The 25,050-nt window shown below is 37.5% G+C and overlaps 1 protein-coding gene across 5 annotated transcripts in view; it reads left to right on the plus strand.

The window, feature by feature from the left end:
* The window catches only part of LOC107036901 (microtubule-associated protein Jupiter), a 38,306-nt gene extending 13,329 nt beyond the window's left edge, over nt 1–24,977 (plus strand). For 2 of the 5 annotated variants that reach the window (XM_015255148.1, XM_015255149.2), the window contains exons 2-5: nt 20,829–21,199; nt 21,911–21,934; nt 22,845–22,931; nt 23,815–24,977. In XM_015255148.1, the coding sequence (XP_015110634.1) occupies nt 20,829–21,199; nt 21,911–21,934; nt 22,845–22,931; nt 23,815–23,993 (661 nt within the window). In that variant the 3' untranslated portion in view covers nt 23,994–24,977. Of the gene's footprint in view, nt 1–12,347; nt 12,699–20,828; nt 21,200–21,910; nt 21,935–22,844; nt 22,932–23,814 lie in introns of those variants that run through there. The other 3 variants (XM_015255147.1, XM_015255150.1, XM_015255151.1) reach the window with 3 other exon arrangements.
* The last annotated feature ends 73 nt before the right edge of the window (nt 24,978–25,050 follow it).

Below are 25,050 nucleotides of genomic sequence, written 5' to 3' on the forward strand. Positions count from 1 at the left end.
CCCTGCCTAGTTTTTAATTGTATCCCAGTCGAATGATTTTCACTCGTCTTCATTCCCTTTCTCTCAATTATTTGCATATTACGAATCCTAAGCTTTGTAATGGGTAATTTCACGGTAAATTGTGAGAATTATTCCGAGAAAATTTTCAAATAGAAATTCACAACGAATGTTATGACTTTTTTATTCATTTTTTTTCGTGGTAAAATTACAAATGTCCTCTAGTTTTTTTACGACTTTATTGTGTGCAGCTCTCGATGCGTTACAAGATCCAATTAAAAGAGGCATCAAGCTCAAGCCGACAATTCTCATTAAGATTTTATATCGCAATTGTTTTTGGATTTAACGGGATAAAAAAAGCATTTACAAATGTCTCCAGCCACATGAGGCATCGTAAACCGCGATTTCCCTCTCTAATTTTTCCGGCTGACAGCGGAATGAATTTAGAATCCTTAAAAAACATTTTTATCTCGAAGGTGAAAGCTCCGGGCGGGAGGGGGAAAGGGGGCAATTGACACAAGTGGAGACGATAGAGGTCGACGAAATAAAGTACAAGAAAATTAAATATATGAGAAAAAAAAGCCTATATGCACGCCGAAGCATGATTCCGGCCGCCAACACTCGACGCGGTTCTCTCCATGCGCATTAGGCTCCTGTGGATAACTCGGATTTACCGGGGGATTTTATTCGATCGGATTTCGAGGAAAAAATATTTTTCTGATTTATTTGTTTTTGGGGAAAGCATTGTACTTGTCAAGCTTTCACATTCTCTCCAGTTGCACCTGAAAACGAGGTACAATGTGATGATCTGATCTAATCTAGGAAGACAAAATAGTTCTCAATGAATAAATGAATAATAATTCTAAGTTAAAAACAGAAGAATGGCAATGATTTGCTATCATAACTTCTATTCTAAAAGACTTGTTTTTACTTGTGTTTCAGGTAAGTGCAGTTAATCATCTCCATTTCCACTTCCTCCATCACGAAATGAAGAACGAGAGGTGAATCGTATTTATCGATTATACCCGTGAGTCGAAACACAGTAAATCGAGTTTCTTGCGATTCAGTTCCCAACTGTTCTAACGATAAATAATTCCCCCTCCCCCCCCCCCCCCCGCGTGCTTGTCGTCTCAGTGAAGATAGAAACAGGCAGCATGAAGCCATTTTGTGAAACCATATCCGCAATAGTTCTGATATATCGGTGCGTTGACCCAACACTAGGTGTAAACACGGATTACACGGTATGAATGGGTTTCACTCATTTCACTGGAGTCGGCCGAAAATTTTGTGCACATCATAGTGAGAAACTGGTAAATTGTAAGTCACGATCAACGTGGAAAAGCGTGGAGAATCGGTTGAGTCCGTGAAAAAGTTGGAAATGGGGAGAGGTTTAGAGAAGAAACTTAATTTCATGCTCAAGTCGAAAAACATTTTACAAAAAAATTCATTTTTATTTCAGTCGATTTTAATTCGTTTGACTTATTAACGAAGAAATTCAATTGATTCGTGACATTTCTCCCCAGAATTTTAAACTCTGCAGATCTCAATTTAAATCTCGATATTGAACCGTTGGAGAAAAATCAAAAATTGCAATATTCGAAGATTACGAGCGTTTTCTACAAACAATTTATAAACAATCAATTTTTCACCATTCAAAAAAATTGTTCGAAATCGTAACGAATTTACTCATATTCAGAATTTTACTAGAAATCCATTTCATCACCAAAAATGAGATTTCCGAAAGTTTAAACATTTTCAATTATATATTTATAATAATTCAAATAAATATAAATTATTATCAATAATTATAAATAATATTATTATAACAACAATAATATAATATTATTATTTACAATTTAATTTAATTTATCAATTAATTTATAAATTTGACGATTGAAAATGGTTGAATCTATATCGTGGTCATCGATTTTGGAAGCCCTACATAAATAATCAAATTCATAACTCGCCAAAGTCACCATCAGCGATGGAAGTCAACGGAAGCGTTGCATAAAATTGGTCTGGCTCAGTCAGGCCGTGACGACGGGAAATGTTACCAATCGCAAATATCTGAACAGTTCCTCCTGCACCCTGTCAAGTTACTTGGCTTGTTTAATGGAGCGAAACCTGTTGCTAATAAGAGCACTATTGCGTCACCTCTCCGCTGTATTCCTTCAGAATACTCGTCTCACATCGCAGCGCGTAGTCATCAATTATTTGATCCCCTGATGAAACATTTATGAAGATTCAGACCAAGTCGTGACTCCTCATCTTTCCATTCTTCTCTCCATTCATCTAGAATTCCCTTTATCCAGTGCACGGTCGCCCATCCACTTCCGGATCTCAAGACAATTCTTCTTACCAAAATCATTTCTTCAAAAACTTGTTTAGAATATTTTGTTTTCTATCAACACCTAATCTAATTCCCCTCGGAGACATGTCGTACAATATTTACCTCACGTCATTCAGGTCTCACTGACACATGACTGATCTCCGAATATTTATCGTCAATCAAAGAATTTGTAACTGAGACTAATGCTACTGGACACCCGAACACAAACATAATAAGCCAGAGGGCTTGGCTAGATCGCTCATTAGACCCCTCGGGAGAGGAACAAAGAAGTGTCTATCGATGAAACATCCATTCGTCATCGAATACCAAAGCCAAATGACACCCAGAGAAAGTCTCATTCTTTTGTTGGATGAAATGATCGTCTTTTACTTGTAATAACTCGTCACACGCAGAGTGAAACGCGCGTTTTCTTCTCTCATTATCAAAGGTACCACTCGATACCCCAAAATGAGACCTGATTCATCAAAATCGCATCACTGGGTCGGGAGATATCGACGATTCATTTTTATTAAGATGAAGATGGGATTTTTTTCATCGAACAAAGCAGAAGGGGGAATTATTCACATCCTTTAGAACCCTCGGACAAAGAACACCACGAAAACCCCCTAGAAACAGAACAATGTAATCCCAAAATTCCGTAACGGATCGAAAAAAGAGGATAAAAACCTGTGAAGCCATTGACCCTAGATTCGATAAATCAGCCGCAGAGGGAAATGAGTTCCGTCAGAAACAATTCTTAAATCAGGTGATAAAGTGAAGAAAAAAACAGCTCCCGAGTCATTGAACCCTCCAATAGTAATTAGAGGAAGTGATGGAAATTCAAGCGCTGTAAAAACCAAGTAAATTTCCAAGTGTTCGTACGTGCCGTTGGGCTCCACTGATTTTCAGCATCGTCATTGAGTTAGAAATCGCCGAGAGTACGAGAATTTTCACTGTTATAATTCATCATGATTTATTCAACTCTTTGTTCGTCAATGGGGTAAATATTGTCGACCCAATTGCCGGCATCACCATTTTCTCCCCATCATCAATGTTTCTTTAATTTCATTTCACATGGGATTGAATGAGGGGCTCTGGTTATCTGACTATCAATACACGTCTCTAATTAATAACACTTCCATTTAATCTATCGGGCAGTCGCACGTGAAATGCGCAAACACCATATGGTGAGATATGCTGCTTCCGTTAGCAACTGTATGTGATGATCGAGTTGATGCTGTCCAAGGCGTGCGTTGAGGATGCGCAGACAACTTATACTACTGAAAAGCTGGCATTCGAAACCCATTTACACGTAACTTCTCTCATTCATCCCGTAATCATTCTGACAGGTTATTTCTCGCTGATGGAGGGGCCAACTCAATCATTCTTAATGATTCAAATTACAGTCATTGTGAATTATCGGGGGCTCGGTGTAAGAAGTCTATTCGAGTTTATTGGTAGATTGTGGGAAAAGCTGCGGTTAAATTATATTTTGTGAGAAATGACGAGTTTTTTTCTTCCTTTCTGGATTGGAAATTGAGTAGATAATAGTCGGAAACGAAAAAATACGAAGTTTGGCGAGTTATTGAGTGGACAAAGTAATTTTTAAAAATCTAGACTGAATGTGGACTAACGTCGTGGAAAATGTCGTCTTTAACGAGTTTTTCGTGAAGATTCGTCTTTATTGTTTTATTTTATTATTATTTTTAAAATTATTATTTTTTTTTTACTAAACAGACTTAATTTCTAAAGCGAAAAATTGCTCATTCACGGAAACTTCGTCACTTTCAACAGTGGCAATTTAAGTTAATTCATCATCATAAAGAAATTTAGAGCACACTAATTTTATTTCGAAAAATCAAATTGAGAATCGTTGAAATTATGAGATCATATGTGAATGAAAAAATTATGGCACAGTATTTTTCAAAGACGCGAGGTATTTCTGTTGACACACGTAAACCTTGAGAAAAAAAAGTAAAGAATGCACGTAACGGGATGCTTACTCGACTTTTTGGTTTTCAGTCTATGATAATTAATGAATACTGTTAGAATTATCAATAGTGCTGTCGAACGTATTAACTCAATTTGGGTTGGAATAATCGGTCTGGTCTGATACGAGGGAGAACTACTGTTAGGAATTTTTGAAATCGCATTTTTTCTCAAATATTGAATGTCAAAAGCGTTATTTATGTGTGGACCTCTTACTCTCGTGCCAGAACTCCGTAGAATAATCCCCGAAACATTTCTTGTCACAGAGAATTCAAAGTCCGCACGAGTAAAACCATTTTATTCGTTACAAAAATTCCTCATCGAGATATTTCAAGTGAACAAAATGTTAATCCAAATTGTCGTGTCAAATTTCATGTAAAATAATTTCTCTTCACGGCTCGACAACTTTTACTCGAATCCCAAAGTGAAATTCCTCTCGAATATCAGATACTGCAGATGAGTAACAATAGACTCGGACATTCGTAACAACTTTTACCTTCACCGGTGCTCCAGCACCTTTCGTTGACCCGAAATTTGACGAGATAAAAAGAATTGTTGGGACCGAATTCCTCGCTTTCAATATTGTCATAGAAGTCGAGTCCCCTTGAGATGAGATTAGACAATAGAATCATGGGAACTCGCGGGATTGGACAAACCTGTTCGTCTGTTCATCCATCAATATGCGTGTGCCATCGAAGGAACTCATTACTTTGCGCAAGCGTTAGCCACTTGAACCTTTGAACTAGCCTCCGAAAGGTTTCAATCCCTTTGAACTCATGAATAGAAAAATGGAGAGTCTTTGTTGTCCCGTTAATTCGATCCGAAGTGTGTCCGTCTTTTCGTTTGTGGCCCCGAAAAAATAAAACTAATTGTCCTGGTGTCAATAATGATTCCGGAAACAACCGTTACACCGATTCACCCCGAGATAACCCAATTCCGGTCGTTTATTCCCCGTAATCGCGTCATTTCGAAATTTACGAAAAATCCTCTCCGATTGTTCTACTTTCGTATTTTCCCTACAATTAAATCAACGAAATATAAAAATTGTGTGATACAGGAAGCGCTGTGGAGTAACAGTAGCATCACTGAAATTGGGTAAAAAAGGGGAGTAATTGGTTGATGTTTCCGGGAATAAACTGAGCGAAAAAAAGGGGGCAATCTGCGCAACATCCCAGGAGGCGCAGTAGGAGTCATCGGGTGCATGTCTGTCTACGATTAACACTGATAATTGTGGCACGCAACTGTCTATCAGGCGAGAAAGCGTGGGGATTGAAAAATTCGGGATTTTCTCTCGTTTTTATTGTCAAGAATTCAATGAATTTTGCTCCATTTAATTTTTTATTCATTGCGAAGTAAAAGGGGAACACAGAACTTTGAAGCCTGAATAATTGATTAGGAATTTTTGGTAGAGTGACAGTGAATTTAATTTTAGTGGAGAAAAATGACAAAATTGCAGATTTCACTTGAAATTTAATGAAATTCGCATTTTTAATTACAAAACGCGTTGAAATTTCCGTGAAACTGCGACGCTATAAGAATTTTCAAGGAATATACCGAAAATTTCAGCGAACAATTTTTAACAGCGTAATTTAACAAAAAAAAGTTTAAATGATTTATCTCCCCGTCGACATTCCTGAAATTCAAAACTTGAAAATTCACCATTTTTCGTGAAATCATATCGTACACATAACGCAACTTTATCAACAATTTATTGCACCAGTCTTGCAGCTCGCATAAAAGTCTATGTACGAACACCTCGAATATAATTGTACCCGATCTATAAATCCCGTGGCACTTGAACATTTATAAACCTCGAGTCAGTCCGAATGCTGATCCTCTCTTTGTGGATGAAACAGAAGGAGGCGGTGGGGAGTGAGTTTACTGGCCGGCGTGAATTACCCCAGACTTGAAGGAAGTACCTTCGGGTATGCGTTTAACGACGAACGTCACGCAAACCGAAGGCTCATCCTAGGGTTTAGAAAAGGGTTTCGATTGTGGTATAACACTGAAATTTCTGTGCAGTCACGATTTGGATCTCACGATTAGTTCATCCTGCCATTTTCCAGCTGAAATGGAGGATGAGAAATACAGAGGGAACTAATGTTGAGTAATAACTCTGTTACCGGTGGAATGATTGATTCACTCTATTTTTTTTTTCGTTTCACTCTTTTTACTCACAACAATTGGAGAAAGATCGGGGTGATTTCTCCTCATTGGGCGGCTATTCATGATTTGATTGTTTTTTGGTGGATTAGAAAGGCGGGTGTAATTCGAAATGAAGATGAAAATTGAGCAGACTCATCGTTTCACTGAAAAGTGGGCGTTCACGCCTGACTTAACGCCTTGGCCAGCGAGAGGTATTTGAATTCTACCACCTCGAAGGTGTTGGCCCAATCACTCGTGGGGTTTGATGGAAACTAATGCAAATGCTCGATTCATTTTCACCTTTTCACCGCTTCACGAGTGAACTTTCTATTCTGATTACAATGAGCCTCAGCAGATTAATTCGTGATTGGAGTGATGTTAAAGTTAAAGTATTTTTAACACGATTTAAAATGACAAAAATAATTTTTCACAGCATAATCCTCTTGCAGTGAACAAAAAACTTCATTCAATTTTGTTTTTTTTATGTGAGATTGTTTTTCCATCGGATTCATCTGCTCTTGTCGTTGGATTATCATAATATGAATTGGGCGCTCGTGACGTGCAGTGGGCCAGTTTTCGTTTGTTAACGTCAGCATTAGTTGCGGTATTGATCGGTGATATCCTCTTGATCTTCGTGCTTGCTTCACTGAACAGTCGAGGTAACGCGGAGGATGAAATTCCACCTTACCGCAAGTGGAATCCAGTACATGATCGTTGAGATCGATTGGAAGTGTTTCAGGATGGAGATTTCTAGGGGACATTTTTTTAATTTTGTGGCTGACGGCTCTAATACTCGAGGCTTCGACTTTTACTTCGGTTTTTTTGACGACTGAAATTGGAGTGTGACAGACATTCTCTGAATGTTGAGGAAGTGGTGAGCGAATACAAAATTTCTAAAAATAAATTATAAGATTATTCATTCATACAAATTGTTGTACAATTTTTTTTTATTTTGAAAATTAATAACAAATGTTTTGGTCATTCTTTGCATTCACGTCGTGGCCTCGTAAAAATCTCTCACCATTTTTTTTCCATTTAAATATTCAAAGAATGTAAGTACGCGAGGGAAATATACGTGTGCATCCTTCCCCGTTTAAAACGTGCGGTTCACCTGTACTTGGAGTCTTCTCTCTCTCTCCCCCGTGCAGCACTGCAGTCCCGCAATGTCACGATTATCGACCCACCCAGCAACTTCTGGGCACTCTCATCGAGAGCACTGGATGCAGGGAGCTCCTCGGGGCTCTTCGCGCCTCCTACGTCATCAAATCTCCGAGTTTTAGGTCAAAACTTGAAAAAAAAAAAAACTCCCGATTTTTTCTTCGTCGAGATAAACCCCTAGGATATTATTCATATTATTTTTTCACTGCGCAAAAGGTGGTCGATAATTGGCGGGATTTTGGCGAATTAGTGAGGCGGAAAGTGTTTCGTTAATGGCATTGTTTTTTTTTTTTGCTCTCCTGATACGTCGAATTATCCTGTTGATGCTCGTTACAGTCCGCGCCCACTTCCACGTGTCGCATCTGCGACTCGACCTTAGCGCATTTGCCCGCTTCAGGGCTAGATCGGAGAAGGCAGGGCCGCCAATTTTGATTGCTTATACATGACTGGACGAGCACCAGAATGGGTTACAATGTCGCAGCATTTTTCGTCGTGGGAGACAGCAGTCCCCACTACCGGATGTCGATGCATCGATGACTTATCACTCTCTACTCTGCGGTTATTTTTTTTTATACTCTATTGATCCGTAGCCAGTGGAGATTTTTAGGGACACATTAAGGGAAAAGGATCTTTATAGATTTCTGAAATGTCTTATTTTTAGAATTGTAATTGTTAGGTCGGAGTATTTCACGAAAATTTTCATTTAAAATGTCTCATTTTTATAATTGTAATTATTAAGTCTGGAATATTTCACAAGAATTTTCATTTTTTATCCCAATGTCGCTGCAAAAACTGGTGCCTTCGGGGCCTTTTAATTTAAGACATCTTCTCATTCCACTTTTTCCAGTGAAATGGAATGATTTTTGACCCACATCTCCAACGAAAATCCCTGCACGTCTCGACAATTCCCCGATTGTCATTCAGACACTTCACGCTTCGAACAAAAAAAAAAAAGTCTTTCGTGAAAATGTACAAACATTATTCCGGAAATACATGAGTATCAACACCATTCCCATCAGGAAACAGCACCTCAGCATGTCCCTCACAATGTACACTGAAACCAATGTACCACATGGTATTCAGCAAACAATTCACCGTCAGTCTACAAATTTTGTTTGAAATGTGGGGTTGAAGTTAACCATGAGTTATGTTTTCCATGCGTTGGATATTAAAACTGCACTAAAGGCCCCTTTTACAATGGCTCCAAGGCAGAATTCAATCCACTCCAGACGTCGTATAAACACCACTTCAAGGCGAATTTAATCGTTGTGTTGATGCTTGCGGTGTACAATGTATACGAAATATGCCAGAAAAAACGAGTTTATGGGGACTATTAATGCAAGTCATCTGGACTAAACACGCATCACTGATTTCAGTTTATCTGCAGGTGGGGAATTTCCGAGTTTTCCGCGGTAGATGATTGATAATTTTCGTTGGTCGGGAGGGAAAAAGCTGTCTTGCTCCTTCAAGGATCGCTGGCTTCGAGGAATCGCCCGGTGTCTTCGGGCGAAAATTCTCATTCCTTTTTCATTTATCAGGGGATTATTAAGGAGAATCAACTTCGGATGTTATGAGAATCATTATAACGCCTCGAGATTGGCTTTTAAATAATGAAAATTACTCAATAATTGGTGGAGGTTTCTGCGAGGCGTGAGGTTTTTTTTATAATCGAGAGTTATAGGCCTTATTTAAGTAAGGGTTAGCCGAAGAATTTTATGGAGAGGGTTTTTTGCTCGTTGCTTGAAAAATGAACGTGGGGGAACTATAATTCTCTTTTTTCAATGATTTTTTATACATTTTTCAGGTTATTTTTGTATAATTTTTATGAGACAAACAGATTTATTCTTCGCCTCAAACTGGTCTGTTGTAATGGACCATTGTTTGCATATTTCAAACGGCAAATAGCAAAGAGCATCTGTTCCCTCAATCAGAATTACCACAAAATGTTGATTTTTTACTTGCAAAGGAAATTGTAAAGTTCTTGTTACATTTCCCTCATTTATCTGCTCTCCGTCCGTTACTCCTTGCACTCTGAAGCAGATTGAATTCTGAAAATATTACGCTGAAAACACAAACCAGTGTGGAACGTACTGCCTCATAAAAATAAAACTCCTCGCGTGTACAGGTCTAATATTAGAAGTTCAGGTATTTCAGTACCAACCAGCACTAATTCATTTTTGAACTTTTTCCTTGTTATTTCTCTCGCGGAAACTCAGGACGGTCTCTCCATTACTCTTACCATTTTAGAGATGAGGACGAGAGGAAAAAGTTGCGGTTGAGTATCAAAATGGGAGTGATGTGGGGGGGTAAAAAAATGGGGGTCTTGTCACGCGTGTCCATCAGCTGGTTCTACCACTCCTTCCGGGTGTCTTCTAAATAACGTGATGGCTGACACATCTTCATCTTTCTTCTGCACTGTCTCGCTCGGTGGTTTTTATTTTTATTTTCGTGGGGTATTTACTGAGAAAGCACAGGCTCGGGGAATATTCATGACAGATAAATTTTTATTCTCTGGGGGTCAATTTTAGAAATTTATTTGGTCGTAAATAATGTTTTATTTTTTTAGGAATGGGGAGATGAATAAAAATTGACAGTAAAAACAAGCATTCACTGTAGACCATTTTTAAAGAAATCATCAAGTTCTTTACAGAGAAAGAAATTTTTTATTTTCAGGAACATGTCAGTGGAATAATAAAAAAATGAAATTTCAAATTCAATTAAAATTCCAGAATATATTTACCGGAATTTTCTGCTATTCTATTAATTTTCAGGGAGAAATGGAACTGAAATTGACAGTTCTCTTTGATTTTTCCCCAAATTCAGAATTTTTAATGACGAAATTCCTTGAAATTTCAGTAATAATTAAATTCAAGAAAAATTAAAAAAAAAAATCCGGGAATTTAAATAAAAAACAAAACTTTTCTTTCTCTGTATTGATTAGAAATTTTGAGGATGCATTCACTCTGTTCCGAGCCGGGCTGTTCACCCAATCCTGCGTAGTTTTTTCCGTCAATTTTCCACGCTTGACTCGTAGGGACAATCCTCAAATTTTAATTGATCCGAGACCAGGAAGTTCGCTTGGTCAGCCAACAATACGACACGAGGCACGGCTCCTTCGATTCAATTGAAAGCCCGAGTTATAGACCCGAGTTTGTAGCAGCAATGTTAGACAAGATATGAATGTTTTTTTGCGCTCAAATGAAAGAGCGGGTCGAGAAATGACGTGCTAGAGCCTCTAAAGATGGTTTTGAACCAGGGGAGACTCCTAAACCCCACTGGACAATGTTGTCACAATTGCGCTTTTCAACTGAAAACAGACATCATCTTTAGAGACATTTGTCATCGTTAAAGACTTCTGCACGTCATTTTTCGAGCCGCTCTTTCATTTGAGCCAAAAAAACATTCATATCTTGTCTGACATCTCTGTTACAAACTCTGGTCATCAACTCTGGTTTTCAGTTGAAATTGGAATTGTTAATTTACATAATAATAGAATTGCATTGACGATTTTTTCTTAACTCACAAAAATCTTCAAACAATTTGCTATCGATTGGTGATAAAATTTGTTGGAAATAATGAAATAGAGGGGATAACGCCTTTTTTTTCAGAGGTGATTTTTCAAAAATCTATTTTAAAAAAAGTACTAACTAGCAAATGTTTTTTATTAGCTCGCAATTTTTTTCAAAACTACTTCAATGAGGAAAAAAATAAAAATTTGGAATATCTATACATGAGGGGCCAATTGATCGGATCGTAAAAATCCGCTGGCGTGGACCCTCCGAAGCCCTGACCTGCGTCAACGTGCGAAACCCCATGCGCATCCTCGGTTACCCCACATTCCCACTATCACTAACCGCCCCCGTCACATCTCCCGCCCATCGATTATCTCAAGTTCATGAGCATTGATAAACCGCTTGCCATTTAATCGTCTCACCCCTGTCCAGAGATTCCTCCCGAAATCGAAATCCTTCAGATGGTAACATACAAGTAAATTCTTGAAGGTTTAAAAATCAAAGTTATAGCATGTCTCCTGGGCTAAAATATAAAAATTGAGTGACTGAAATGGAAAAAAATCCATAGATGAATAGTTGAATCGACTAATAAGAACTCAAGCGATGCACGCAGGAGAAAATTACAGATAATATTTAATTCATTCTTTCTTTTCTATTTTTCAAATCAAAACGTTGAAAATTTATTGTCTCGTACGAAAAAAAAAATTAATAACATTTGCATTTGATTTTACAACAATTTAATTTTTTTGAGGATATGCACCCAGAAAATTGCAAATTGTGTCGCCCCGTTTTGCCCCAGAAAAATGTCTTTTTGCATCAAAAATCGCGTTCAAACTTTTGCCTCTCGATTTAATTATTAATTTATTAATAGAAATGCATTAATCAATCGGAATAAAATGAATGAAAATTACTCAGTGAATAAAAAACCGTTTTTTAACCAATGGATCGATATTCAAAATTTGATAGGACTGATAAGAATCGAAGGCAGCAGTCCTGCGTATTGATTGAGGTGAATGCACGAGAGAGGAGTCCTGTGGGGGTGGCTCGGAGAGGGCGCCCAGAGCGTGACGGGTGCCGAGGGGGCGGCGAAGGTGGTTTTCCCCCCTCTGGATCAGGTCGCGGTGGGGAGTGTGCTCAATGGGTAGGGGGCGGGTGGGGAAAAAAAGAGAGCCAGCGACGAGCAACGTCCACCGGCGTTATATACGGCCCGGTTTTCCGATGCCACCGCCAGTCTCTTGCACGGACGCGCTACGATCGTCACGGATTTTTCCATTGTCTGGGTATTTATTTTTTGGAGATCGTCTCCCGAGTGAAGTGTCACAGCGCAGGGAAAGCCGGGAGGTTTCGGGTTTTCAGAGGGCACTGGGAATTTTTTCGGACACACGCGCGGTTTTTATTTTCCCGATTGAGTGAAGCGAGTGTGAAGGGGGCTCAGGAGGAAAAGAAGTGTTGAGGGAGGGTTTATTGGAAGCTCGAGGGATAAAATCAAGCTGTGGTCGGACCAACATGGCAACTTACGCTGCGTACAGACATATTGAGCTCGACAATGTCGGCTATGGAAAGAAGAGGTAAATTGTCACTGGGATTTAAAGAGATTTTAAAGAGAATTTGGATTCAAGTAGATTTTTCATTAACTCAGGGTAATTTTTTTTCCGGAGAAGATAGACAAATTACCAGAATTCCGTTAAGCACAGGACATTGTATTCTATTTTATTGTTCTTTTAAGAATGAAAATTTTATGGGAAAATAGAAAGAGAAGTCGATTTCGGAAAAATGTTTTAAATTAATAACTAATATATTGTTTTTTATCATTTATAACTCTAAACAATTGGGAAGTGTTTTCTCTCTGTGTGTTTTCAAGAAGGCTTGAATAAAAGTCTTCATTTCCGATCACTAGAAGGCGTTTCACAGAAAAAAAGTAGCGAATAGTACTTTAGTGTCGTCAAACATAGGAAATAATGCCCGACACTTCTCCCACTCGTTCACGCGCAAACCGGAGTATTGATTTCTGAATAACATGCTGTATGAAATATTGAATGAAACGAGTGTAATTGTTTCTTCCGCGATTCCCCAGATATTATCATCCAGTTCACGCTTGACGGAGCGTATTCGTTGCGATCGTGCATCAATCCGGGAGTATACGGGGCACCTCTAATTGGTCTCATTACCTGCCCACAATTCGGCGGTCTGTGTTAACTGTTAACTCTCTCGATTCACCTCTTTCGCGAACTAAACCGGAAATCAGGGATTTTTCATCTTAAGAATTTCGCGAAATTCAAGAATTAAAATGTGAAATTCCTAGTGTTTTTTAATTTTATATTTTATATTTTGATGCTTCATTTGAAAAATTTTAAGAATCTGCTGCGGGAAATAAAAAACAAATTGATAAAATTCAAATTCCCTCATTGAATTCCTTCATTTCATTCTTCTTTCATAAATTATTCGAACAGAAAACGGGAATAAAAATTCCTCTCCCTCAGAGGATCAGATTCTCTTCATTTCTCCGTATATAGAGAATTTTATTTGATAATAGAAATAGGAATTTTGCTTTTACTGCCCTCGTGTGGTTGATAAAATGTTAAAAACCATTCACATCCGACCGCTATATTTCTTTTTGTGGGAAAATTCTCTCCCCAAGTTTTTACAACTCGTTTGTCGGAAGGTAAAAGATGATGGGGAGCGCGAGAAATCATAGATCCGTAACGATAAAATCCCGAGGATGATGGAGATTTAAAAAAAATCACTGATTAAACGTTCTGCCACAGTGCTTTGCGGTGCAATCAATGACCGAGCGAGCGAGTCCAAGGTTATTCCCGCGGTCAAGCTCACTCATTCATTCCTCAACACACCTGTCTCTATTCCTCACCATCAACATCTCTCTGAATAAGAGCATTTCGCTCATTTTACGATTGGAGAAAATTGAAAAAAAAGGGTCATTAAATTTTCATCTACTCGTAATTATCGGATTAGCGCGGAGGTGAGTGATGTTCGGAGAAATTGTGAGTGGGGGATCTCCTCAGCCTCAAAAAATAATCCCCTGTCCCCTGATTAATTGCGTAATTGCATAATTAGAGAAATTAATAGAAAACATGAAATTGATCTTTTTTTAATGGGCGATAACTTGAGATCGGCAGAGTGAAATTGAAAGATTTTTTTTTTTTCATTTTGAAGGCTCTCATCTGGCATTGAAATTCTTTTTTCTCCAACACCTCAAGAACTACTCAACTGCTTCAATTTTCTTTTTCAAAATACTAACGGCGATAATATCTACCGATTTCCATCTCAAGACGCATTTCTTTGCGTGAATGAATTTAATTTATCAATCCCGAATTCCTTGACAGCAACTCAATCTGGAGTAGTTTTTGACGTGTTTCTCAGGTGAATGCGCAGTGGATAAAAATATTTCGGAGTTCCTGGTTAGATTTAGTTTCATAGGGCTAGATACAGTGAGATTAGAATATATGCTTATACAGATGGAGAAAAACAGGTCAGGAACTGCTCCGGATTAGATCGCTCTCGAAAAAAGTGGAATTAATAAACTATAATCATTCACGCACGGAAAAACAATGAAAATTTATTCCAGTAATGGTGAAGAACGTGACCGATAAAAGCGGAGAAGTTGTTGATAAAAATCATGAAATTTCAGATTTGAACTGAATAACAGAGTCCATTAATTCAAGAAAACTGAATTTGAATTCAATTTCAAATGAAAACGTTCACTAAATTTCTCATTCGTCTTGAAAATCCATGAAAATTGGATTTTTCACGTGAATCAATCATTGATTTTTCAATTAAACGTTGAATTTCCAAACTCATCGTGAAAATTGAACATCACATTTAATTAATTAATTCCATATGGACCTCAAAATCGAAAATTACTCGAATATTCACGAAATTAACTGATTCATCAATGAAAAAACAGAAAAATTTCACGTAATTTTGTCGTTGTTAAAAATTTCAAGCTTCTTCACTCGAAAAGTTACGAGTAATTTTCTAACATTGTCTTTCAAGAATACTATCGGAAGTTTCAGCCAAAAATTTGTCAAGTGTGATACCCCGTTGTTATCCTTTTCACTCACTCGTTCACAGTCGAAAGGGAAAGCCATTGTTACCGTCCGTACCTCAGACGCAATAAGCTCCGCAAATAAGGATAACCAGGAAGAATATCCCTGATGAGAGATCAAGTACCCACAAGGTGGATACGAGCTTAGAAAGCGTGACTCACTAACGAAAGCATAAGACACTGGGGTATGAGTTATCCCTGCCCAGCAACAGCCCCATTATCTCCGCAACTTCAATTTCTTATCAATACCCCCCCCTCCCCCCCCACCCGATTTCATTCCTCCTCAATCCATTACAACTCGCAGAAAAAAAAATCCCGAGGATTAATTACGAACGAGATAACGAGATAGGTCAGTGTAATCTACATAACGGATTTGGCTGGTGCCTGTTGTGTTGCGGTCGATAAAAAATCCTCTCCTACTTGATTTTATTCTCAATCGGTATCGATCGTGCATCGATCATCGATCATTATCTCGGGGGGGAATCAATGTAACGAGGCCTGGTTATTTCCTTTCTTTTGAATCTTTATGTTGCACAATTATCTCTGTATGAAGGCGTCTCTGTACTTTTTGCTTAACAGTGCATTCTTTGTCCCACACACGTCGAGAGCCATTAACGTGACACAATTTCTTGGGTTTTGTTGTCTAGTTTCTGAAGCTCAAACATTTGTTACTTTTTTTTGACAAAAAATTTATTGATTTTCTCGGTAAAATTGACGCACAATTTTTCAATCAATCAACTACTGGTGAATTAATTTATTTAGTCAATAAATTGATTGTTTCAAGAATAACAATTCAACAGTAATTAAAAAATTATCAATTAATCTTTTTTTTTTTGCTGAGAGAAATGGAAAAAATGTAGATTAAAAAATAATTGTCATCTTTAATTTAATTACCCAACTAGAATACCCAATTGAGTAAGTTTGCAAAATTAAAGTTAATTAGATGAACAAACTGAACGATTCCCCGATAAATTAACTCATTATCGATCCTTGGACATGGCCGAGCCATTTGTCCCGGAGAAATGGACTCAATGAGGAGACATAGAAAAAATAGGCGCGCCACAATGAGGAATTTCCCACGAAGACAAATCGCCCGTTTACGAGCTGATTTATTCAAACTGACTGCCGTATCCGTCGTTGAATCGCTACAATTTTCCAGTACGCCTACTTAATGTCGATCGAATCACTTAGGGTTCATTATCAGTCGTGAGCCAATCAATTGAGCATCAATTTTTCGATTCCGGTTGTTGCCATTTTCGTTTTTACGATCACAAATTGATCATTCAAGTCTCAGTAATTCTATTCACTATTTATTCATTAATTTTCCTCTTCACTGCACAATTGACGATGAGTTACTCTTATTTATGATGATAAATTAATTAAATTCGTGACATTAAAGAGTATTCATGAAGATTAAAAACAAACAAGATGGATTTCAGATGAGTATTCAATAAAAAATGCCACGTGACATAGTTATTAGGCTTCATATCAATCATCAGAGGAATTGAATAGCAGCAGCCCCAGAAGAGCCAAATAAAAGTGCACAGCAAGGGGTCACAGTAATGCACGTGCGTGGAAACAGGACGCCTCGTATTTCCGCTCGTTCCGAATATCGCATTACACCGATTACGTAACGCGACACGCGAACCTCTTCACTACGCACTCTTCACACTTTTTTGTTATTTCGTTTTTCAACCCCTTCAGCCCCGTCTGGACTCGCTCGCGACTTCGGAGGGACTTCCGTCTCATCGATTTCGCCGAGTTGCGAGTGGTTGAGGGATGAGTGGGCTCTGTTCACCCTAGCATTGTCGATAGGGAGAAATGCAGCCACCCGTGGGGTAATGGGGCTTCCCCGAAGCCGGTGAATCCAGCTCTGGGGCTTTTGTCTATGGGTGCTAGACAGTGACTTGTAAATCCCATGGAAAAAAATCTGTCTAAATCCGAATAATGTCTCGACAGGGTATTACGCCCGCGGAATCAGCCACTGTGAATCCCTCGTGCTTCATAAAATTCTGAATTTATTAGGAATGGGTAAATAAATCTTTTCCTGGTGAAACATTCATGAACTTGAAATGTTTCACTCAAGTTTTTCCTTGCTTTACATTTCTGCAGGAAAAAAACGTGATAATTTTGTTTATTTATCTCCGAATCAGATGAAGCGATTTTGATAAGTCAAAAATTGCTTTAAAATGTGTGAAAAAAAGGGAATAAAAAAAAAGATTGAATCTCACTCTGTTCTAAAAAGAATGAACAAAAATACAAATTAATTTAGTAAAATCAACCCGAATGTGAAACGTTACTCACATGGTCTCATTACCCGTCAGCAACAGACGTGTAATTGTACCGAGGTATAAGAGAAAATCCTCTTTTCAATCTAAAAACCGAGTATTCAATGAAACCCGGTAAATTAAACTCGTGAAAATAGCAATAAATTGTTTATAACGGTATGCGGTGGTAGATCTCTCTCCTCAGGATCTAATAGCTCCTTTAGCCTCGTTAAAGTCCTAACTGAACTCGAAACACCATCGTAAACCAGTAGATCTCGATGAGACGTTAATACTTTTCGTTTACTTCCACGTCAATTAATTTAATTTCAATTTAGCGGAATGAAAAAAATTTTCGCGATGAAAATTGCATATTTTTCTATTTGTCTATCTTAATTGATCGCGGGAAAGGGGAATTCAACGAATGTTTGTATCCCCGGACATAAATCGAGCTGAATCTTCCCGAGACAGCTGATCGTAACGTAATTGGATGGGATCGGTTAATTTCTCGTAAATCTTCCTTCCCTCAGGGGGAAATTGAATAGCCGGCGACTTACGCAGCGCATTTATTCCCATTTGAATCGAATAGAACTTTTCATTTGATATTTTTTCATTTATCGCTTTATTTCGGTGATGCAATTTTAATTTAATTCAATTATTCAATGAGTTCCGTTTGATTAATATTTTTTTAGGCTTTATTTACGCATTTTTAGCGATGTAAAGAGGGTTATTCACACGTTCCTGTTTAACATAAGTAATTACATTAATTTAAATGGTAATTTTTTCATGTGTCGATGAACTGAGAGACTCGCACGAACGTGAGAAGGATAATTGGGAATTAAACGTGTGTATTCATCATCTTTTTCCACTCATTGTTGGAAATAATCATCCGCGGATTGCGTAAAACTGCTTGAATTATATTTTTTCTCTTGTTTTTGCGGCGAATATTTTCCACGGAAGTCGACGATTCTTGTGTACTGTCGTTTTATCGAGTGGAAAATTGCTCTGAAGAATAGGCAAGAGAAAAAATTCAATCACTTGAAAATTTAAATAATTTTTTTTAACTGCGAAGACGTTGAAACGAATTTAGGTCGAATGATATTCGACGATCGCGTGACGGAGGAATTTCAAATAAAAGAAATTTCGACAGTTTGATAACGGGTGTCTGCACTGGGGCACATCACCATGACGATATCGAGCCAATGAAAACTCCTCCCGCTGAGATTTATCGGAGAGTTGCGGAGACATCCCTCAAACTGGTACCACAACTTCCACTCTCTTCACTCTCCTGTCTCGGGCGAATACACCTCTTCTCAGTTTTATTTATTAGGTTCGTTCGTGTGCCCTCAGCGGATGATATTCACGTTTGACATCCATATTTCATTTCTTTTGGTTCTAGTGTCCGTGACGGCACGACCTAGAGGCTTTATGTAATCATTCACTGGATTTGTCTCTGTCATTTGGTATCATGTTGTCTTATGTATCTTGTGTTGTCGTATCATATTCATTGAAACAACAAGCGGTCTTGATTTTTTTTAATGCGATTCTTGTTTCGTAAAAAATCAAAAGAAAATTATTTTATTCGCTTGGCAATAAGGATTGATGATTTTAGTTCAACTTCGCAGCAAAAACGAATTCCTGGTGTTTGGCCATCGGTTCGTCTGAAATTCAGACAAATTTTCTCTTGATTCAGGCGTTTTTTAGTGTCTGAAAATTGTCTACAAGACGTGTACGAAATTCAGACATTCGTTTTTGACGTGTTGTTCTTCAAGTAATTGCAAAAAAATTGAAACAAAGGCCTAATTATCCGCCGAATTAATAAAATTAGCAGTCCTTCCAATTAGTCTGCAAAATGGACACAATAAATTTGCAACGAGTGGGTGGATAGCCATTAAATCCAACCCAAAACCGTCTGGACCCGGTTAAGACACGAAGGTTGTTAGGTTCGTTTAACGTTAGGTGCACTGCCTCCTCACCCTTCCTTGCAGAGGCGTTTTGCGGCTTGGATTTTTGCAGGAGGAGGCCTCGACGAGCCATATCGCTACGTATAATGCCGCTCGTTTCCGATCGCTGCACGGGCACACCCATATCCTGTCCATATCATGAATTTTTTTCCTCTTTTCACTTCCTACGATTGATTATCCTCGTTTGCATCGTCAATTTGAGTTTGAAATCAAATCAAGTTCAATGCATCCCAAATCATTCTCCAAATTTCATGCGAAAGAAAAAAAATCGTAAAGTTTCTCATTGAATAAAATCATTTTTTAAATTGTTCAAATCTTTTTACTTTTCTCAATTGATGAAGAAATTGTTATTTTTTTGTCAATTTGAGTTTAAAATAATTCTCCAAATGTCACGCGAAAGAAAAAAAAATATTATGAAACTTCCCATTGAAGAAAATCCTTTTAAAAATTGTTCAGATCCTTTTTGTTTTTCTCAACTGATGAAGAAATTTGTTGAAACAATTTTAATGACCAGAATAACTGTGAAGGGCCCCGGGGAAATAAAAAAACAAAGCTCACGTGCCTCCAGTTAGTCAACGCGTGCCCCAGAATTATTGTACCCGAGACGAGACAAAACGAGAAATGGGGAAGAAATGAGAAAAAAAATTCGTGTAGACGTAACTCAACGGAATGCCACGTTCGTGGCACCCGGTAACGATACAGGAGAGTCTCTAACCGTGCGCCAGCACGTGCACACTAGACTCCCGGTGAACGGTCCTTTATAAAACCGTAATTGCTGCTCGATGCTCGCACACACCAGGGTGACCAACAATCCGTGAATCCTCTTCACGGATTCCCCGCTGTCGGGAATTACTATCAGACATTTGCATAATTCGTTTAAAACGAATGAGCGATGCTTTTTATCGTCAATCATTCGTTTTATTATTTCGCTTTACTGCTTTATTGTCTTTTGAAATTTTCGTTTTCCCTATTTTAAGTTTTCTTTTCTCAATTTCAGTAGATTTCAACTATTGCCCAGTTTTCAGTGAATATCTCGAAATCTAAGCGAGACAGCAAAATTTTTGTTATACCTTTTTTTATATCTCTCAATTCACTCTATAAAAAAGGTCCTCATGAAAATTTGGCTATCTCCCTTAGATTCGGAGATGTTTCTCGAAAACTCAGGGCCAAGTCGACTTAAACCGTTGCACCGCTTCGCTACCGATTTAAATCGCTAAAAATTCGGATTAAAAAAAATTCTAATGCGAAAAATTGAATTTCGTGACACTGATAAATGCGTTTTTTCGATAAATTGTAGTTTTGAAAGAGAAAAAGAATCGAATTTAGGTCATTTGCGAAAAAAGGAAAATAAAGAAAATTAAAATTTCTGAAATTAATGAACTTGAGGACTATTATTTTTTCTTTCAGGGTACTCAAACCACCTGGTGGCGGTAGCAGTGACATATTTGGTGGAGCACCCGAAGACATCAGCCCCCGTCGTGTGAAGAATCACAATCAGTCTCAGCTCGGTACAGCGCTGTTTGGCGATGGTGTCCCAAGTACAGGAAGCAACAGTCCCGATTCACCCAGAGCAAAGCCCGGTAATGATTCATACAAACGTCTGTTTGGCCCCCCCGATCCATCCATCCCCAACACGAAAAATCACATGCGAAGCAATATATCACTGAGTGGATCTCAAGATAATGATTCACACGATATCAAAGTCAACGGAGTTAACGGAGGTCTTAAGTGTAATGGCAATGCCATCAATGGGAATGCTAATACTAACGATATCACAGGTAAATTAACGCACTAATAACTCTATTAATTTTTTAACATTTCCGATTACACGGGATAACGAGGGGGGAAAAATCAGAGCGATTTTTTTGCGTTATGAAATTGCTGATCTCGTTATCTCGTGCCATTGGAGCTAAACCGACACTTTAAGTATACTACCTTGAAATATGTGAGACAGGCCACTACAACTTTTATTTCAACATTATTAGATTTTTTTTTCAGTAAAACGTAGCCTTGAGACCATTTTTTTTACTTTCAAAATACAATTTATTAATTTTATTTGACTCTGATTTATCCTGATGTAGAATCGATAAATTGTTTCGGTTGGGAAATGATAAAATAGTTTGAGTCGAATGTGAAATCTTTGTTAATTATGAATATGCTTCATAATTAAATAGATGACACAGATTTTGCGTGATTTTTTTATTGCTGAATATGAAAATTCACTGAAGATGTTTTATTTTTCATCAAGATTGAAAATGCATAGTACAGATTATTGTTTAATCTAATGAAACTTCTGCATTTTTCATTATTTGTCAAAATAAAAAAATTGGTCTTCAGTAGAATTTTCCTATTTCACTGTCTTGTCGAATAAAAATTTCATGCAAAACTCAATTTTATCATTTATTAACGCAATTAAAACCCCAAAAGTATAAATCAATTCTGTTAACGCTATTTAACTCCAAAATATGTCTGTTGATATTTGCAAGCAGCATTTAGGAGAAACAAGCGATTTCGTAAGTGTGCAGCGAGACAATCGAAATATAGATTGACACGACACAATATCAGTACACAATTCCCTAGATATTTTCATTTGTCCGTTGTATGAATTTTCGAATCTTCATCACCATCGAAAATGGTACAGAATCGATGATAGGGCGCGGAGAAGAGTAGTTTATTATCGCTTCGACTTCATTGATTTATCAAGGTTTAGGGCCTGAATTCTATTGAATCCACATATTTTGAGTTAGTCATCAATATTTTGCTAATCAGTTACGTTTGCATTGTTTTCAACACCATTTGGAGTGCTTTTACGTTGCTTTTGTTGTCACTGAACTTTGGCTTCGTTACTTATTCATAATTTCTCACTTTCTACCGTAAACGTCATCAATTTTTCCTCCATTGTCATTCTTCTTTATCTTCGAGCCAACTCTCGTAGGCTTTCACGTTGAACCCGCACATTTGCTATTCTCATGAATCAGTCGCTCAGTGCATTTTAACGTTTCATCAATTTTTCATTTATTTTTTTAGTTATTTATCCCTTCTAATGCGTCTAAAGATTGAATCTAAAGTCATTATCAACTGAAAAAACAATTACGTATTATTCATTTTATGTTTTTAGATAACGGAAAAAAAATATTTTGACGAATGAAATTATTTATTTGAGATAATCCTTTCGATTTGGGTTTAATTGACTTTTATTCATCTTTGGAAAATTGATTCATTCTTAAGACGCCCAAATATAAAACACTAACACATAATTTCCACTGGGTTTCTGGATGCAATTGTTGTCTCGGTGCATGGATTTAAAAAAATGACGGAAAAAAACGAAAATGTGCTTTGGTGCGGGGTTAATTGTCGCTCTGAATCACAAAAAAAACATGTGGTGTGTGGTGTTGAAAAATTCCTGGTGCACGCCTCGCGCAGGAGGATCTTCCTGCATGCCTCGAAATCCAGTTACTGGAGACGGAATTGACATAACGCCGATCAGGCGCAGCGCACGAAAGTTTAGAGGTAACGTTCAACAATTTTAAAGGGTAAATGAACAAATGGCTAACGGCTTAATTCTTGTTTTCGTGTGGTTTAATGTCATGAATATGAGAATGTGGATGGGATAAAGGTCTTGGAGAATTGATTGGAGTGGTGGAAACAAGAAACTTTTTTTTTTATGTACGAAGACTATTTTTTCACCTACAATTATTTGGGAAATCAAAGCTGAGAGATTAAGCAATAAAAATTGGTTGCGAAGAAATAATTATTATCATTAAATTATGTTAATGGGAGGAAATTTCTCATCAACGATTTCTATATTTTACCATTTTTAATGCAATTCATTTTGGAAATGCATTCTTTCCTCTGCATTCTCATTTTGTCTGTGAGAGAAAAAGTTTGCCAGTTTTTCTTTAGTTATGCAAGCTCGATATTTACCACCTACCAATGTCACTACCCCTTTCATGAATAAGGAAAGAGGAAGTAGAGGCAAGGCCACCATAAAAGTGTGGAGGATATAATAAAAATACGCGATTCTGACGCGAATTTACCATGAGCTTTTTTATTTCGCACTTGAAAAATTATTTCTACGACAAAAAAAAAATTCTACGAAGTTGAAATGAATGGAATGGAATTAAAAATTGTAATTTCATAGGTCTGGAGGTGGGTACGAGGTCACTCAGTGTTGTAGCACCTGTTTTTGATGACTATAATCACCTCAGTAGATCATGTAACGTTGAAAAACGAGTTCTCACGTGTGTGTGTTTGTTGAAATTGAAGAAAAAAAATGCAAAAAAATGTAAAATCGAACCTAAGCCAATGAAACTCTAAAAAAATCCTCATCCAGCTCCCAAAAAGCCCTCGGAAATGCTGACAACTCTTTATTTACAAGTAATTAACACCACAGATGGAAATCCAGTGACTGGAACTGGCTACATCGAGACTGCCCCATCGCAGAACGGTGGCAGCAGTGCATCGAGCGTCAATGGAGATCAGAGATCAACAACTGATTCATCACCAGCAAGTGTCAACAGCAAACCACGCGGTCGTGTGCCACCCGGTGGCTTCTCCTCAGGCCTCTGGTAAACTCCAGATCAACAATGCAAAATCAACAACTCCAGACTAACCCGAAAAATTCCAGCAGTCTGAAGTCTTAAATTATTACCCATCAAGAAAATTCAGATTAAAATTTCCCATGGAAACATCCAGATTCATTTCTGATAGAATAAAATTCCACGATGATTATTCAATTCATCAATTAATTGCGTGATAAATGATTAAATAAATGCAAGTGCACCCTAACGTTTAAGTCAAGTGCTTTCTTAATTCTGTGCCTTTTGTGTCTCACGTTTACTTTCTTATTTTAACGATTAAAAAAAAAATTGTGATTATGAGAATTCGAATATTGCTTGATGATGGGTAGAACGAGTCAACTTGATCGCGAAATTTTTCTCCATCTTCTGATTTTCGTCTCGTCGAGGAGAAAAAAGAGAATTCTTGAGATTCTGTAGAGCGAAATAACGAAGGCGCACTTTTTTAAATTGATTAACTGTAGATGAGATTATCCGAGTCTTGCGAGCGTGCTCTATCGTCGCTCCTGTTCTCCTGTTATATTAATTCATCAAACGTGCGTAGAGTACTCATTTATTATTCAAATTTCCTTCACTTTTTTCATCACTCGTGTTTATCGGTGTGCATCGTACATTGATCACGGAATCTCCGGCATTTTTCATTCGTTCAATAACGGCACACATAATGAGCATATTTATTAGCCTCGCGACTCTGTTATGAGCCAACAATTATAAATACAAATGAATAAAATATTTAAACTCACGAGTATACACGAGAAAAAAACACGATAAAGCGTAAAAACACTATTACACTTATTAATTATATCTATTCCTCTTTTATTTCTATTCTTTTTGTCAGAAACTAAGTCGAAACGTTATTAAACATATTGATAACCCGTCATTGTTTGGTGTGAGTTAAATTGTCAATGTAATGTCACAATTAGTCGTGATTATCCCTCCTTTTGTACTCTGGCAATTAATAAAAAAATTTTGTAAGCAATTGAATTTAATCACTTCTTTCCAACATATCCTTTTTATAAAAAAAAATTATGGGAGTTGGTGGGTGGAAAACT

This window comes from Diachasma alloeum, unplaced genomic scaffold, assembly GCF_001412515.2.
Source record: "Diachasma alloeum isolate Michigan unplaced genomic scaffold, Dall2.0 Dall_scaffold_00212, whole genome shotgun sequence".
Lineage (NCBI taxonomy): Eukaryota > Metazoa > Arthropoda > Insecta > Hymenoptera > Braconidae > Diachasma > Diachasma alloeum.